Raw genomic sequence first — 16852 nt, forward strand, 5'->3', positions numbered from 1 at the left:
CTACGTTTCTCAGATCTGGGGTTACAGATATTTAACGCAAATACAATATGAGGATTAATACGTGCTACAGAATACAGAATAATGGAACATATATTTGCTCCCATGTGACTGACTTCCTGGCAGCCTGAATACAGTACCATTAAAAAAGAAATACACTGCGTCTGTTATCACAACAGTGCTCTTAATAAAGCCTGCAGAGAGCTTCTCAGACAGGTAAAAGCAGATCAGAACCTTTTTCCACCTATGGACCTCATTTAATTCCAATCTCTGTTCAGGATCTACAGCCTCTACACTGAAGTTTGTTGAATTGTATTCCCAGTGCAGACAACAAAAGATTCTCCAGGTCACAAGAAACACTGATGAACACACACAAATAAAGTCTAGCACACACATTATATGATGATTTATTTTTCTGTGTCCTGTGTATCTTCGGCCAAAATGTTCTGGCAACACTACAAGAAAGTTTATTCTATCCTGGCACAGAGAGCTTCTGAACCATTTAAATCTCCATTATCACAGGTATACACTATGGTATGCACTTTCTTTATGAGATCTAACAACATTGCCAAATCTCTTCCCAGTAAATGTAAAACATCCAGTGATGAATAAGGAGACAAAAGTGTGCTCGGTCCAGCTGGGGGAAGTCATCATTTGTTTGCTTCTTTTGGACAGAAATCTCCTGGAAACACAAGGAATTAATTTGAAAACTGAAAGACTGGAATGGGGGAAAGCATAGTCAATCTCCAAAACAGGCCAAATGGCACAATCAGTTCAAATGCCAGCTGGTGTTCCTCCAGGGACTGAGTGATTGATTTCTCCTTGACAGAAGAGAGAGAGCGGAGCCTCCACCCAACAGTAATTTTCAAATGTCTTTTTTTATAGCAGCGAGGGTCATGAGTGGATTTACTGTAACAACTTATAGCTGTAAACAACTGAAATTTAAACGACACTTCAAAACACATTCATGGCACCTGAATGACAGCATTACAAATAGATGCATGAATAAAGAATCACTCTCCATAAATATCATACAGGTCCCTCTTTATGGCTGTATACATATAAGAATATTTTTGTCACCCTGCAAGGCGGAGACCATTGAGGTACTTAAGTAAAAGTAGAAAAGCATTAGCATCAAAATTTACTTAAAGTAGCAAAAGAAAACACTCATTTTGTAGAATAGCAAATTTCTTAATAACGTTTATTACTGTACATTGTTGGGGTCATGATTATTGGTGCACACACATGCATTTTTTGCAGCTGGTAAATTCTGGGCTAATATTAACTAATTTATATATATGTATATATTTAATATATACTGTGGAGCAGTTTGTAACTGTAAACTGTAACTGTATCATGAGTTATTTATTATTAGTATTTAGCTGAATATGGAATATAACTAGTAAGTAATCAACTAAATGTATTGTAAAAATGTAAAATATTTGCCTCTGAACTGAGGTGCAGGCGGAGCACGAAGTAAGAAAGTAGAAACACATGTAGGTCAAAACTGCAGGCCAAGCACAGAGCTTCAGTAAAATGTACTGAGTTACTTTCCACCACTGGTAGGGAAGAGGGAAACAGTGGCATGTCACAAGAATCCCTGGAGGGTCTAGAAATGAGGCTCTGGAGAAAAAGCTGTAAGTGTCTTTTATGGGGTTACCATCATATTCAGTTTACTCCAAACTGTTTGACTGCAACTCTCTCTTAAAAACAATTCTAGTTTAGTTTAAGATAATTTTTTGTCATTTTGTTTATGGGACAGTGATGTACAGTATGAGATGGACATGAGACACGGGGTTGTCTCAAAATAATAGTTTCTCTCTGCAGACACATGTCCAATATTCTATCACATACTGCAAGCTTCAGCACACAGTTAAGCTTTTGTCTGTATCAGCAACTACTGTATCAGCGAGGTGAACAAGTTTGAACAGCGAAATCGATTCAGGCTACATGTAATGCAGAATAATCTGATTCTTTTGTGCCTGGTAATTTCTGCTATATGCAGGGCAGAGCCCAACAAGCTGAAATGGGCTGTCTCAATGTCATCGTTCTAAATGCCATAACTAAATGGATCTCTAATGTTTCTAAAGTCGAGGTTAATTCCTGAACACTTTCAGTAAATAAAAGAATGCACAAATGGATAAGAATAGGGGTTACAAAACCAGACAAGGAACAAGCATCTCCTATATGCGAGTGTGTGTCTCAGCGGAGAAGAGAGGCAGCCAATAACAAGGCTGCAGATGTGAGAAAAGGATGAGAATGAAAGGAAATGAGTTAAACGATAGGAAAGGCTGATAAGGTGGGATGTAAGGTAGGATGTACAGCAGACTGGGCTAAATGAGTCTAGATGGTAAAAAACGACTGTCTGGTTCTCTGATAATGGCAGGAAGGTTGTGTCTAATATCTGATAGAATATTAATGCAGCCTTTTATCTTAAATTAATGACTTCATTAAATTCTAAACATTTAGATATGAGATCACATTTCAATAATGTCATCACATTTTAGTTTTAATTTGGTTTCACTCAACAGATCCGCACATTTTAGTCTTCCACTTATTTCAGTCGTTTCACAGATCTCTTGTGGTTTTACAGCTGACGCATCCGTTTTCTTTGTGTTTTACTGAATTATTTGCTTAATCAAGCGAAGTAGCTGCCATTTTAAAATCACATTGTTTTTCTTACCCAAGTATATTACAAAAGCAAAATAAATGTCATGTCTGAGTACACAGTGACCTGAACAAGTTGCTGACTCCCGGAAATTGAAATTTCTCATTATTGCTGCACAGTAACGTATTGTTCAGTGTTCTTACCAGGCTACAACATGATGTAGACATTCTGTTTATCTGTAGAAACTGACTGGCTTGACAGGTTTGATTTAGTACGCCTTACAAGAGAGGATGCTGTGTGAGAGAGCTGTTTTCCCAATTCATGTGCAGAAATGTTACATGTGATACATATTATGATATCTTATTTTTGGCAGTTCAAATATGGCTCATCAGAGCAGTTCTGATGAGCCAGTGTGGTGATGATATAAACTACTTCCTGGAAGCAGAGTATCCATTTGACCTGGATCTTCTGAACTTCACACTCTGGACATTGTAATGATGACTCAAACATTTGATTAATGTCTTAATTACTAATCCAGCTTGCTCTCTGGTTGTCAATTAGCCCCTCTCACTTTGCTTCTTCTGTGCTGTTCACCTTTCCCTGCAGGGAGTAAAACCTGTGGAAGACTTGCAATGAGCTGTGAATCCCACACCAACTCCAATTATCTTCACATTCACCAGCTTCTGCAGCTCTGATGCAGAAACGTGTTTTAGCACTTTAGCGTGCCACACTTCAGACGCTGAAATTTAGTTCCACGAATATAATCAGCCTAGAACGAAAAAGCAGTAAACAAATATAGTGGTGAACATGTTTATGCCAGGAAAAACATCATGCATTTTTAAACTCTAAGACGCATTATTAAATGATGGTTAACGTGAGCTGCTCTCAGGGAAATTAATGCACTTGGCTCACATTCATTAAAGAATTGAGAGAGGAAATGGTTTACAGAATTTACAGAAACACAATGTCCAATTTGGAGAGCCGGTGAGGGCGTCCCTATGATATGTGCCTCTGTGCTAAATAAAACACAATAAAGTGCCCTTCCATTGTGATGCAGTGCTGTAAAAGCTGCCCTACAGTAGAAAATTAGTTAAATGAATAGTTCCTGGTATGTTGTCATTATAGTGGTGTAGTAGTGATAACATCTGAGTCGCATAAAACAATTTTAATCCTACCCAGGGTTCCACTGTAAACGCATCACGACTTTCTGCACCCTGATGCCTCATGGCATAGCCGCTGCACAATAGTGGCAGCATGAGTTCACCGTATATACAGTACAATACAGTATATTATGTTTAAATAGTTCTAAAAGGATTTACTTCACATGCTTTAAAGGAAATGTATTTGCTGTGTGGATTATTTTTATTGGCAATGTTTCTGAAGTCATCAGAGATCATTGTGGATAATAGTCATACAAAGGTGCTACATTCTGATACTAGAGAGCAATGCTTGGGTCTCACACCCTTGATTAAGCTCACGGTGTGTCTACACAGCAGTGATTTCAGCATAACTAACCGAAATTTTTAACATAACATTGACTGATCACCAAAACTGCACATCAAACAGCCGCTAATCTGGCAGTAAGAAAGAAATCGAATAAAATACGATTTGATTTTTAAGGTTGTTCTGTTAATGGTCATAACAAAGTGATAGGAGGAGCGACAGGGAAAATGTGAGGCAACAAGGTGGAAAAATTAACATTTTGAGAAGAAGTACTCTTTGTATGCCTTTTATATTTGAGATGAAAAACAGTCAAAGATTATATCTGAATGAGGGAGTTTAGTTAGGACAACATAGACTTCTATAAATATTTTTATATGATTTCCATGTGTCCCAAGTTTCACAGTGAAGGATGTTCCATCCTCCAGCCAACATAACCTCCTCTTGGCATTCTTCACAGGGCTTCAAAAACGGACATGCTGAAACTTGGATCAATACAATAGGTTGTTGTCAGTTTAAAAAATGTCCCTTTGCCATCAATTGGTTGTCATACCCAATGGTGTGTTAACTGTACCTGCAATTTTCACAAAAAAATTAAAGAGTGTTAGGGTGCAAAAAAGCTGTACCTGCTCTGCTCTCAGGTTGTTTCCACACTGCACATGAATCATATGGTGACGCTGGGGAACATGATGACCTGTGGGGCTACCGAAAAATAGTGCTATTTTAAGAGTATGTTTTTGTTCTGAAAAGTTCTGAGAATGTAGGACAAATTTAAAAAATTTTATGAAAAGGGGCTTAATTGGGCTTGTAAGCCTGTGAACAAGGTCAGTATGATTGATGCAGAATCCAGGAGTTCACCTACAAATTTTAGCAACACAAACCTCCATCTCTCCTGTTCAAAAGACCTTGAACTGCTCAGGCATTTCAGACTTTGAGTTTCCTGAATTTTAAGCACACAGGTTTGTACTGAAAAACTCCAGTATTCCAGAAGTGTTTACTCCCTGGGACTTTGAAACCCTGGTGAGATCAGGCCATGACTGACATCTTTGTCAAAGGAAACTTCAAGCACAGTACCTGTGACAGCCTCAATCGCTTTCCGTTTCATCGGAGCAGATCCTGTCACATCCCACCAGTGTACCATGACACTGCATACATGTGAATGTGATGTGACTCCATAGGCAGAAAAAAATCAGCATGAAGAAATGAGAAAGGAGGGGCTTGAGGTAGACACACACACACACACACACACACACCCACCTACTTACCAGAGATCAGCATCAAGATCATAAACCCACATTCTGGGTCTTGGTGTGACACACTGCAGAAATCTGCCGTGGTCAGACATGACTCTGAACAACGTGCCCTGTTATTGGCCTAATATTCCAGTTTCACTCCGATTATGCACTTAGCTTTCCTCCTGTGGTGATAGCGGGACACTAAAGGCAGATGTAGTGTATTGAGGTCCAAGTGAAGGCTGAATGAATAGCCCTCAGGGTGAGCGAGAAGCAGACATTTCTGGGACACTTGATGTTACAGAGATGGGTAATTGGACGACTGGATGTACAGGACATAAAGTATGAGATGCCCAGGGTATACAGAGCACCCTGTCTAGAAACATCTCAGTTTTAACAGTTTCTAGAAATATTTATGCTCCACATTTTTAGTCATGCCAGCAGTGTGGCCTTAAGGATGGCGGTAGTTCAGACTGAAATATTTTAACAATGGATTAATGGATTGCCATGAAACCCAGAGGATGAATCCTAATGGCTTTGGTGATATGACTTCTCATCTAGCTGAAAAAAACAGGACAGAGTGTTCACCTACCTAGTGAAATTTCAGTGCATCAACAAGATGCACAGGCACAAATTTTTACAGACTGCTGTGATTGCTTGACTCTTGCTCTAGCATCACTAGCAAGGTGACCTTTGTGGTTTTGAGTAAAATATCTCAATAATTTTTGGAATTTGGAATGGGCACTATGCCTCACAGAAGCGCCACTGTGGCTATTAGTCCTTGCAACTTATCAATAATCCATTTCATGTGTTCAGAAGTTCAGAATGAAGACACCTGCAGTTTATGTGGTGAATGAGCTCCAAACAATTTAAAAAAGTGACTAGAAACTTTGCAGAATGTGCAGGAGCAAGGACTTGGGTGATTTGGCAGTGCATGAGTGCATGTGCCTCTTCTAGCCCTCCCCTCCCACACAGCAATACGCTTATCTCCGTCCTCTAATCCCTCACTGCTGTCCCATTCAAACTTAAACACAAGCCGTGAATTTCTTCATGCCTTTTTGCAGCAATGAGGTAATTAAATAATGCCCAAATCATCATGGATAACCCTTTCTCTCATTTTTCACTTCCATGTTGATATAAAAGCTTTCTACCTGTGTGTTTGTGTGTGTGCATTGTCACATGCAACCAGCAGGATTAAATCTGGGTTCAATTTCCTGTAATGTATCACAAGCAACTGCAGCTTTTATAGAGTGCTTTATTAGAGAGAAGGAACCTGGAGAGAGACAAAGTAACAGAACAATGACACAGTGGCAACAAGGCAATAAGAAGCAGACTAAGTTAAAACATCCTAAGGCGCCTACAGCTGATTTTCCTCACTTTACTTTAATGACTAGATAGCTGCCCCAAATGAATCTGTTCAACTCTGGTGAAATGTCTCAGCTACAGAACTTTACTTTGGTGAACACATCAAGGAAATATTTTAAAAAGATTCTTTCCACCTCTGAAATACCTCCAGGATTAGTCAGTTCCTCTCCTTTAACTGACCTAGAAAACTGGTCCATGCTTTTGTTTCCCAGAACTGTTTACTGCAATGCTCCATACTCCGAGGCTGTCCTGCTCCACACTCAAAGAACACATCCGACTCATTCTGAACTCAGTAGCCTGGAAACTCATGAACCAGAAAACAAGATCGCAGACCATGACCTACTGTAGATCTGCCATCATTGGGTCCTAGTGCCACAACTCAAGAGTGTCTTCAACAGTCCATATACACTTTCTAAAAATCACATAAAGGCCTCGCCCGACAGTATATCACACATTTACCTTGATATCTGATTCAGCTCTCCTCTCGTAAGATAAAACAGTCTTTGTCATTCTCTAAACTCAAAAGGTAATCCGAGCTATGCTGCCACACAAACGCTCGCTTCTAGAGGGGGCCTTGCTTTGGGAAACAGGCACAGATTTCCCCAATTCAGACTACTCATTATTGAAGTTCACAGTCAAGACCTATTTATTTAGTGCTGCCTACCATTCACATTTGCTCACTGTGCTGTGTAATCGTCTGCCTCGTCCTCTCATTCCACCAGAGCTCCCACTGCTGATCTGTGATCTGCATCCTAATCTGGTGGATTTCATGCAATCCCATACAACGATTCTGCAACACATTATGCCTGTGAGAAAGTAGAATTTAGTAGGTACAGTAGGAGGAAGTAATTGGACTATTATATTTTCCCACTTACATAATGTTGTAAAAAAAAATGAACCAAAGCACATAGACTTTAGACTTACTTGCAGAAAAATTACAAAGTATCTGGCTACACCTTTTCATTGTGCTCACAACAATGTAAACAAAAAACTGTAACCTGATAGAAGCAATAAGGAGATTTTACTTTAAACACTACATGCAATGTGTTACATATGTTAAAAATAAAGACACGCACGTAATTTACACATATTCAAAACATATATTTACATACTTTGTTTCACAAGATGATAATGAGTAGTCTGTTCCACGGTGTGATGCTGCTTGAAAGTCTGATCGTTTGAGGCTAGACTGTGGAGAATGTTGAAAGGAACTGCCTGAAGCCTTTACGCTGTGTTCACAGAATAAGAAATGCAGTGTAGACCGAGGCCTGCATGAGCTTAGTGTAATGATCAGTAAAATCCTGAAATCATTGATTTAATTTTTTTTCTTTATTCCTACATTGCTTAATCAGTGGATATGTTGATAATATCTTTCCACATGTGGATACGGTGGAGACCTTGGCAGCTGCTCTACATCCATCGATTACAAGACAAAGGTGTGAGTGTGTACGGCCACACTAATTTGACAACAGACAGAAAACACCTGCTGTGTCCTCACCAACTTGTTCTGATCAAAACATTAGCACAAGTGGGTTCCCATGTCCTTTGTGCCACTGACTGTGCCATATGCCGTTTGTCATTGATTCATGGTGTTGTCAAGTGGAGCATGTGAAGAGAATAAAATATCGAGGCTAGAATTGAGCCCTGGGAGACCTGAAAGGTGATATCTGCTGAAAAAGATGAAGCACTGTCTATTGTAATAAAGAAAGAGAGCTCTCACTCACTCTTACACAATGCAAGTTCAACATACTGTTATCAGCACCTTGAATCTTCAAAATGGCAGAAATGGTCTCACAAGGCAGCGATGGGTTTAGAAAGTTCTGATTAAAGGCAGTGGAGGTGGGGTTACAGCTCTAGTTTGAAGCCCTGGTTGTTGGTAATGATTTAGTTAAAACAGTGTGTTAAATGGATGCTGAATAAATAACTTTTAATATTTTAATATGAAATAATATCAATAAATAGCTGCTAATTGTAACATGGACTGATCATGAGAAAATGTGCACCTGGATGTGTAGGAGCAAGACTCCCAGACTGTTATTGGTAGATGTTGTTTGTTCATTTTATTGTTCTTCTTGTGTTTTTGTAGTTGTTTTGCATCCTTTTGAAGTAGTAGTTGGTTACCATCAGGGTTTTTTTGTAGCTGTTTTCTCTCTGTTTAATGGACTCTCCAACAGCGGCTGTGGTCCAGGGGCTTTGGACCTGGAAACTGTAAGCCTGTTCAATAATCCGTCCACGATGCCAATAAACCAACTACCCATCACTTTCTTACTGTGAATGCTTAACAGGAAACTGAATTTTCACAATACATGCTTCTAAGGGGAAAGAAGTCAAAACAGTGCCAAATAGGTACTGTATTAAAAAGTTTGCAAAAACAAGCGGAACAGAAAATGAGTTAAACCGCTAAATTGTCACCTCACTTTACTGCATGTGTCCCTGGTTATATGTACAGTATAACACAGTAAATAAAAGGGATGTATGAGCACCCAGTAGTTCTTGCAAGTCGAGGTTAATATCTTCTATTCAGAGTCGGCCACATGTCACTGAGTGCTGCACTGAGTGAATAAGGTTTGTAGGTTTCTGAATCAATCATTCTGAATTAATTCAGTGTAGTAAATATGCAAAGGTCAATGTCATCAAGTATTGACAAATATCGCTAAATAATGTAAGCTGCCTCCTTTGTGACACTGTGAATAGCTGGGAAATCTTATAAGCTCATTGCAATGATACAGAAATAAGCTTACGTTGACAAAATGTTGAATATGGTTGACATAAAAACTTCATTACAGTAATTGGTGCCTTTCGATTTGTACATAATCAACTAGTTACATTATTTATTTTGTGATGTAAGCACCCAGGACATATGGGTGAAATCTGGCTATGTCTATAGCTTGTGATAATGTAGCTGAACACTGATCAGTAATCAGCCAAAACACTGAAACCACTGACAGATGAAGTGAACAACAATAATCATCTATTTACAATGCAATGTTCTACTGGGAGATTCATGTAAAGTTTGAGTCCGCATTTATACTATACCAGAGAACTTTATGAAAAGAAACTTGTTTCAAAGTGAATCGGCCCTCTAATGTGACCAAAAAACTGAAGTTCTCCAAAACTCACTAATCGTCCTACGTCATACAGGCTGTCAGGCCAGCTCAGTGCTGAGCCGGTGAAACAACCCAGTGCTCAAGGCAGTCAATTAGAGCTGCATGTTCAAATATGTCAAATGCCGCATGAGGTCCCAAGACAGAGCATGGACCATCTCCAGCATCTACTGTTTAAAGGAGGTCATCCAGGGCTCGTGATTCTCCGGAATGTTGCTGTTTAAAGAGAGCCCTACGACAGAAACATTTATTGTTTTGGATACACTGTCTTCATATAAATGTTGTCTTTTCCTGCTGGACAAGACTGCCCTACAGCTGATGTTTTCCTGAAGTAGTTTTTTTTTTTTTTTTTACTTTTCTATCCGAGTAGTGAAATTAACAATGTAAGGCCTAAAGGCCAATACCTGCACAATGCTCGGTTGCAAATCACAATAAGATTTGTTTTTAATGTGATCATGTAAGCAAACACTAATTGTCAAACATCAGGGGACAGGTAAAATTGGAGAAAGCAGCTTAAGAACAAAAGGTGTAACGGTTTAAAATAGCTGTCAGACTGTGGCCACAAAGAGTGTGAAAATATGACGAAAAGATCAAACAAGAGTTTGCTTTGGCTGGTTGGTTGAGTTACCATATTCTGCTCATTTCCTGCCTGATTTAAAGTCCTTAGTTTTGCAAATAACCTGAGTTATTGCTTAACTGTAGTGACAAGGGGATATTTTACAGCTATTTTACAAACTGTAACATCTGAAGAACCTCTCTGAATCAGAACCTTGATATTAGTCACAGCGAGGATTGCTAACTTAGAAAATGCATGCAGTCCTAGCTGAAATGAAATTCTACTATTATGCAAAGAAGGTTTACTAGTTGCACAATCCAAAATGTTCTCCAAGTATAACAATTACACAGACTGATGACCTGCTTAGATCTGATGACTCATAGCGGTGATTAAAGTGAGGAAGCAGGTGAAGAGAAACATACTCACCATGTCTGTATCTGACACCGGCCCGAAACTCGTCACATAGATGTTTGTCCTCACTTCTGTCACACTCTCTGAGGGAGGAGACGACAAGGAGCAGAGAATGTTACAGCACAGTCTGTATACAAAAAGCTTTGCTGCAGCTCTGTCTTTGTTAAGCCGATTGTTTGTGTACATGACAGTGAAGTCTGCCCGTTGGCATTTAACTAAGCCGCTTCACACAAATATTCAACTGTAATCAAGGGTTGGAGGAACACTTCAGCTGAGGAAAAACTTTAGATTCGTGCACACTCAGCGAGGAATTTGTGCACCCCTGGACAGCTTAGACCCTGGATTCTCCCTCTCTTTGTGAAACAGTTGTCAAAACCGTGTCAACTTCTGCCACAGTGCCACTGACTGCAGGTTTAAGAAGGTAATACAGGACAAACAGTATGCGACGTTTCCCAAAATATAGACTCACTGGACAGCTTTGAACATAGCATTCCAAATATTTCAACCGTTATATTGCACGTTACTGTGAGCAACTTCACAGATGTTTTCAAAAGTCTTTAATTGAGTAAAACCATACCATTTGTTTGGCTCAAGCTAGTTTTGTCCACCACAGCATAAAATCTGCTTTGGGCCAGGCCCAAGTATGTATCTTTGGAGAGAAGACATCCCCTTTGACCCAAAATAATTTTAGTTAGCCTGCCCCACAAACATTTAACAATTCCTAAGGGGCTACTGGCTCAGAAGTAAAATGCAGCAGCCCAGCATTAAGGATGTAGATCTGTGTGTATTTCAAATAATAGGCACACTTAGCTGCCATTACACAATTCTGTGCACACATTATAATCACATTAGACAGGATGTAGTCTATTGTGGCATGAATCTGGCACAATTTTTACAGGCCATTTTTCTTCTGCATATTCCTACAGTCACTGTAGTTACTTCTGTTCTGTAACAGTATTTTTGATAACAATGATCAGATTGATCATTAGACAGTACAGTGAGTTAGTTAAGTCCACAAATCATTTTAATAGTACTAAGTAGGGCATGATACTGAAGTTCAGTCAGATCAAAATTTGCCCTCTACAGTGTGGGATGAATCAGCTCCTCTGGGCCAAATGTGAAAAGCAGGCTTTTGGGCCATTGGTGAGACAAATAGCTGCTCCCAGTGGTACAACAGCTAGAGACTGATGAGCCTTTTCTCCAAAAGTGAACAGATCCTCGGCTCTAACTGTGTCCCAGATCTAAGCGGCCACCCACAGGTGAAGTTTCCAATCCTTTGGCAAAGGGCCCCCATGAGAGAGGAGATCCATTTCCACATTAATCATTCCTGTGACACAAATAGCTCTCACAAATATGTGATTATCACAACACCAACTCAGCAGTTTGCATGGCAGGCATAGGCGGGGGAAAAGAATGAGTTGCCCCGTTCCTGTTTACAACAATGCACCAGAGCATAGGGCAGAGCTAATGGTTGTCGCTGAAAATGAAATTAAATGGTTTTCTCCAGTTTCTATCCAGTCTGTTTGTCTGAGATGATTCCACATGGCTGTTCCTTTAAGGGACTGTGGGTGGTGAGGCATGGGGGTGGCTGACAAAAGGAAACTGTCAGTGTTGTATATGTAGAAGCCTCTGACTTTGACTGCAGGTAGACATCTTACATCTTGTAATTTCACAGTATATTTTGGTAATTAAGATAAATGTACAGTAGATCCATCTGCAGCACAAAATGTCTGCTATACCATTATGTTCTGCTATTACAGGAAAAGCTCATGTAATTTAAGTCTACAACAGCAAACAGTCTACACGTGGATATGGATATGGACGAATGATAGATAAAAAATACAAGAGGGACAAATAAATCATTTAAAATATGTCCATCTTACCACTTAATAGATAAAACAAACACACACTTTAAAATTGGAACTATCTTATAGTGCATGTAACGATAACTACGAAAATTCAAATAAAAACAAGACAAAGTGAACCATAACCATATTTTAAATCAAAATCACTTCACAATTACCAATCACAATTATTTTCATCGTACCATGTGTGTGTGTGTGTGTGTGTGTGTGAGGGATGGCTCTTTGTGGTTGCTCCTGTGTTTTTTTCAACTAGCCAGTTTAGCCTGAGTAAACCTCTGAGGACTGGTGGAAAAGCCTGCTTCGTTTCACCACACCACACAGGTCTGCACTTTCAGTCACTGCACTACAGAAGGAAGCCATCATGACTGTACGCCCAGAGTGGTACAGGCCTCATCATCTCCTTGCCCTTGGAAATGAGAAACCTCCACGCAGAGGCAGAATATGACATTAACATCTTGTGTCTGCTTCCTCTCTCTGGTTGCTGCCATGGAGTCCAGGTCATCCAGCCTGGTGGGTCTGCAGCCTGGTAGCCACGCTCGTGGCTTTAGCAGCAAGCAGCAGAGCAGAAATGACCATTCCAGCTGGCTGGCTGAGAAATGGCAAAGCCCGTTTGAGCATGTGGGCTTGCTGTTATGCAGTTTGTTGTCCTTGGGGGGGTGGGTGAATACTTGGATGAAATGGCATCAATTAGAATTATTTCCACTGACATATGTGCTTATTTGCCATTTGGGCATGATTGAACAAAGACTTACACCCAAGGGAAGGCAGATTTTCTGTGCAAAGTGACCTGACTTGAGTGTGATTCTGGTATTGTCTGTATGAGTTCACATGTCTCCAAATGTCCTCGAGCAGTAGACAGGTTTACAGAGAGCCAAGCAGTGACTTTATGAGGTCCAAAAACTACCACTGCAAACAGGGAATAAAATTATCATCTGTCACCTGTAATACACCAAAGTAAAGTGTAAATGTTAGCTGTGGCGGGCAAAAATGTCAGGTCACCTGCCACCATGGAAGAGGTTTGGAGGTATTTTTATTTTTTATATTATATTGTATTCATATTAATAAATAAGTAAGAATAGTCAGGGGTAAATGTTGTGTGAAATATTCCATTTTTATTCTCTCAGGTACCACTAACTTGGGCAAATTCACTAAAGGCCACACAGCTTTTGGGGCTGCTAAACCTGCATGAATAAGACAAAAAGAAGGTGTGCATTTGTCAAAGCACCAGCAAAAGGTGCCACTCAAATAACATCTCAGTGCTTTGGTGCTATTTGTGTGTATTTAAATTAGGTAATATGCATGCATTTGGTGCAAAATTGATCCCTTTCTATGCAAATGAGCCTCATTGCAAAATTAAGGTTCAATTCACAAACGTCAGCGCTAATAGCTACATGCAGTTAAAGTGAAAATCATTAGCATCTTCATGATAGCGTCTAATCATCCTTATTGTGCAGGTGTCAATAAAATAACCGCTCACTCTTATGATGTCGCTCCAGATTGAAATGAAGCATAATGAAGTTTAGCATATGTTCAACCAGGGAGACTATTCTTATGTTATTTATTCTTATCTCGATCCATCCTTTGCAAATTTGTCCCTCAGTGTTCATAAGTCTAAAACGTTTCACATGATTTCAGAAAAGGCAGACAAAAAACTGACCCACCACAGTAGCTGGTAAGGATGTACGTGTAAATACTTGTCATCATATGCAATCATCCATATGCTTTTTAAGAGAGAGAAAAAGTGACACATTTACTAGTCTTTTTCGCTGTAGGAGTCTGTGATTTATCTAACATACAGCGTTGCTTACCTCCCAGCCCAGGACGTAGCCTGTTGTCATATCCATCCAACAGCCTGTCTAAGATTCTGGTGAAAATGGTGATATTGTCTTTGCTATCATCAGGCAGCGGCTCTCTGTGTCCAACTACTGCCCTGCAGCAGGAAACCAAGAGAGGAAGACAGAGTCAAAAGATGGAAAACACATACAATGTAGTAAAAGCTTTGATATATTGTTCCTCTGAAGCACTGGAGACTGGCAAGACTGTCATTATTCTTAAAGTAAACATAAAGGTTGAAATGAATAAATGATTTATTAATGATTTAATGTTATAGATACCAGCTTTCAGTGTGACATAATAAAGTGAAAGATAATTTTATAAAATATTTAGAACACACACATACAGTATATATGTGCTCAGAATGTATGTAATGCAATATACAAAATGTGACCTGTTTCAGTTAATACTTGTCTCACAGCTTCAGGCTTCAATCAATATTTGGATTATACAGTTTGATTGTGTTTGTTTTTACAGGATGGAACATCCATAATTATAAAAAACTGTGAATTTGTGTTTAATGAATTCTTTTCCAAAAAGGAAATGCTATGTTTTGGTAGAGAATTCATCATATGCTCATCAGCCACATCTCAACCACTGGTTATTAATTTACATGGCTCACAATCCCCTGCAGAACAACATTGTGGTGAGATGAAAAGGCCACTATATAGTAGGTGGAACACTGATGGGTTAATGAGTACCCTCTTTAATTAAACTTAAATTCCCCAAGGAGCTGACCTATAATATCCAAGTAATCCCTATCAACAACCAGTCCATGTCCTGATGCACTATCACACACACAGAGCATTGTGCTGCTCAGTTTAATGTTTCAATAGTACCATTCTCAACAGCAAATCTGTCTTTGCTAGGCCTCTCAGAATGGCTTTCTTTAGCTTAATCTGTCCTATACTAACAACTCAGCACAAGAGTCCATCGCAGCTACAAGTCCACATCTGTTAAAATGCTAACTGGGTGAAGGTCACTGCTTAAAATGTATGTAATTGTAATTACTATCAGTTTTGGGCATCTGAAATGACATTCCTGCATGCTCTAAACAGCAAGCACATCATCATTTTGAGGCATTTGTGCAAATTACTTCAGCCCAGCTAAGTGGCTATTACGTGGGCATTTGTGGGCAATAAATACATAACAATTAAAGCTCACAGCCCCCACATGTCCCAGCAGTCTACAACATAATACATCAGGACGTCCAAATTTATAAAGCCCAAAAAAGAATGAAAAAGTTTTTTTTTCCGCATTTATTGATTTAATTCTTTGTTTCTTTTCTAGGGACAGCGAAAACTGCCAATGTTACAATCAAAAGTTTTGAATGCAGCTTTAATACCATCTGGGTAACTACTGGGGCCATTCTTCCACTCACACTCTCAGCTGCAATACACAGAACCACAGAAAGTATTCATTTATGTATTCATTAATTAAAATAACATCTTTTTCACTTTCCCGTATCAAATCACACATATCCCTCATGTGGTGACATTTTAAAATTTTTTGGTAAACTTGATTGATTTTTATACTTTTATGGTGGACATTTTGACTTTCTTTACCATTCTCTGCACTGGGTTCAAAACCCAAGTAATACCCAAGTACCTTCAAAACCTATGAGGGACATCACTGATAACACCTTCAGTGTTTACTATCCTCTCTCTTTAGACCATTTCAGAGCTTATTATGTTATTATTTCCTCCTTCTGCTGCTTTACACTAAAAGCATTTAACTGCTGAAACACAGTGCGGCACTTATTGTGAAGCAACAACAAAAAATGGAAGATTATTCATCAAAAATGAGTCTACAAAACAAGACAACAATCAGTTTTGACTTTTTTTTTTTTTTAATTTTTTCAAAAATTTTAAATATTTCAGGGAGCTGAATGTTGTAAGTAGCTGCAAATGACTGACTGCAAATTTCCAACTTCTCAACAAGGCAACCAACTTTACTTGAACCTGTTGTGTGAAAAACTACTTGTGCCATGTGCAGCAAGAAATCACATCACAATTTGCAATTATTTTCAACTGAAATCCTTATTAAAACATTGTTTGGTTGCACTATTAACAGATATATCCATTGCTATGTCGTATTTCTAACAAAAAAGCTGCTCAAGGGAGGTTTGCTGTGATGTTAAACCACACTTTCTTTCACCATGGTAACCATGGGTGGTGCCAAGTAAGTGAAGACTGAAATCTTAAGAATTACAACTTTAACAAGAGAGTACTAATGATGAGCCAGATGATGTCAGATATTTGAGGCTCAGTATTCCCAAAGTGCACTCCACAGAGACTGAGCTTTTTAACACTAAGCTCAGGATTTGCACCTCATTGAGTGGGGCACAGTGTGATATATTCTAGTTGTCAAACGGGTATCTAACTGTATAATTAAGCTCTGCCAAAAATATGTTAAAATATGACAGTGCTACAGTGTACTCA

General features: G+C 39.1%; 1 protein-coding gene across 2 annotated transcripts in view; it reads right to left on the bottom strand.

Moving 5' to 3' along the window:
* The window catches only part of gabra3 (gamma-aminobutyric acid type A receptor subunit alpha3), a 72547-nt gene that overhangs the window by 17170 nt on the left and 38525 nt on the right, over positions 1–16852 (bottom strand). For both annotated transcript variants that reach the window (XM_046410936.1, XM_046410935.1), the window contains exons 3-4: positions 14387–14508; positions 10729–10796 (exon numbers count right to left, since the gene is read on the bottom strand). In XM_046410936.1, the coding sequence (XP_046266892.1) occupies positions 10729–10796; positions 14387–14508 (190 nt within the window). The remainder of the gene's footprint in view (positions 1–10728; positions 10797–14386; positions 14509–16852) is intronic.

The sequence above is a fragment of the Scatophagus argus genome, chromosome 14 (assembly GCF_020382885.2).
Source record: "Scatophagus argus isolate fScaArg1 chromosome 14, fScaArg1.pri, whole genome shotgun sequence".
In the NCBI taxonomy this organism is placed as follows: Eukaryota; Metazoa; Chordata; class Actinopteri; family Scatophagidae; genus Scatophagus; species Scatophagus argus.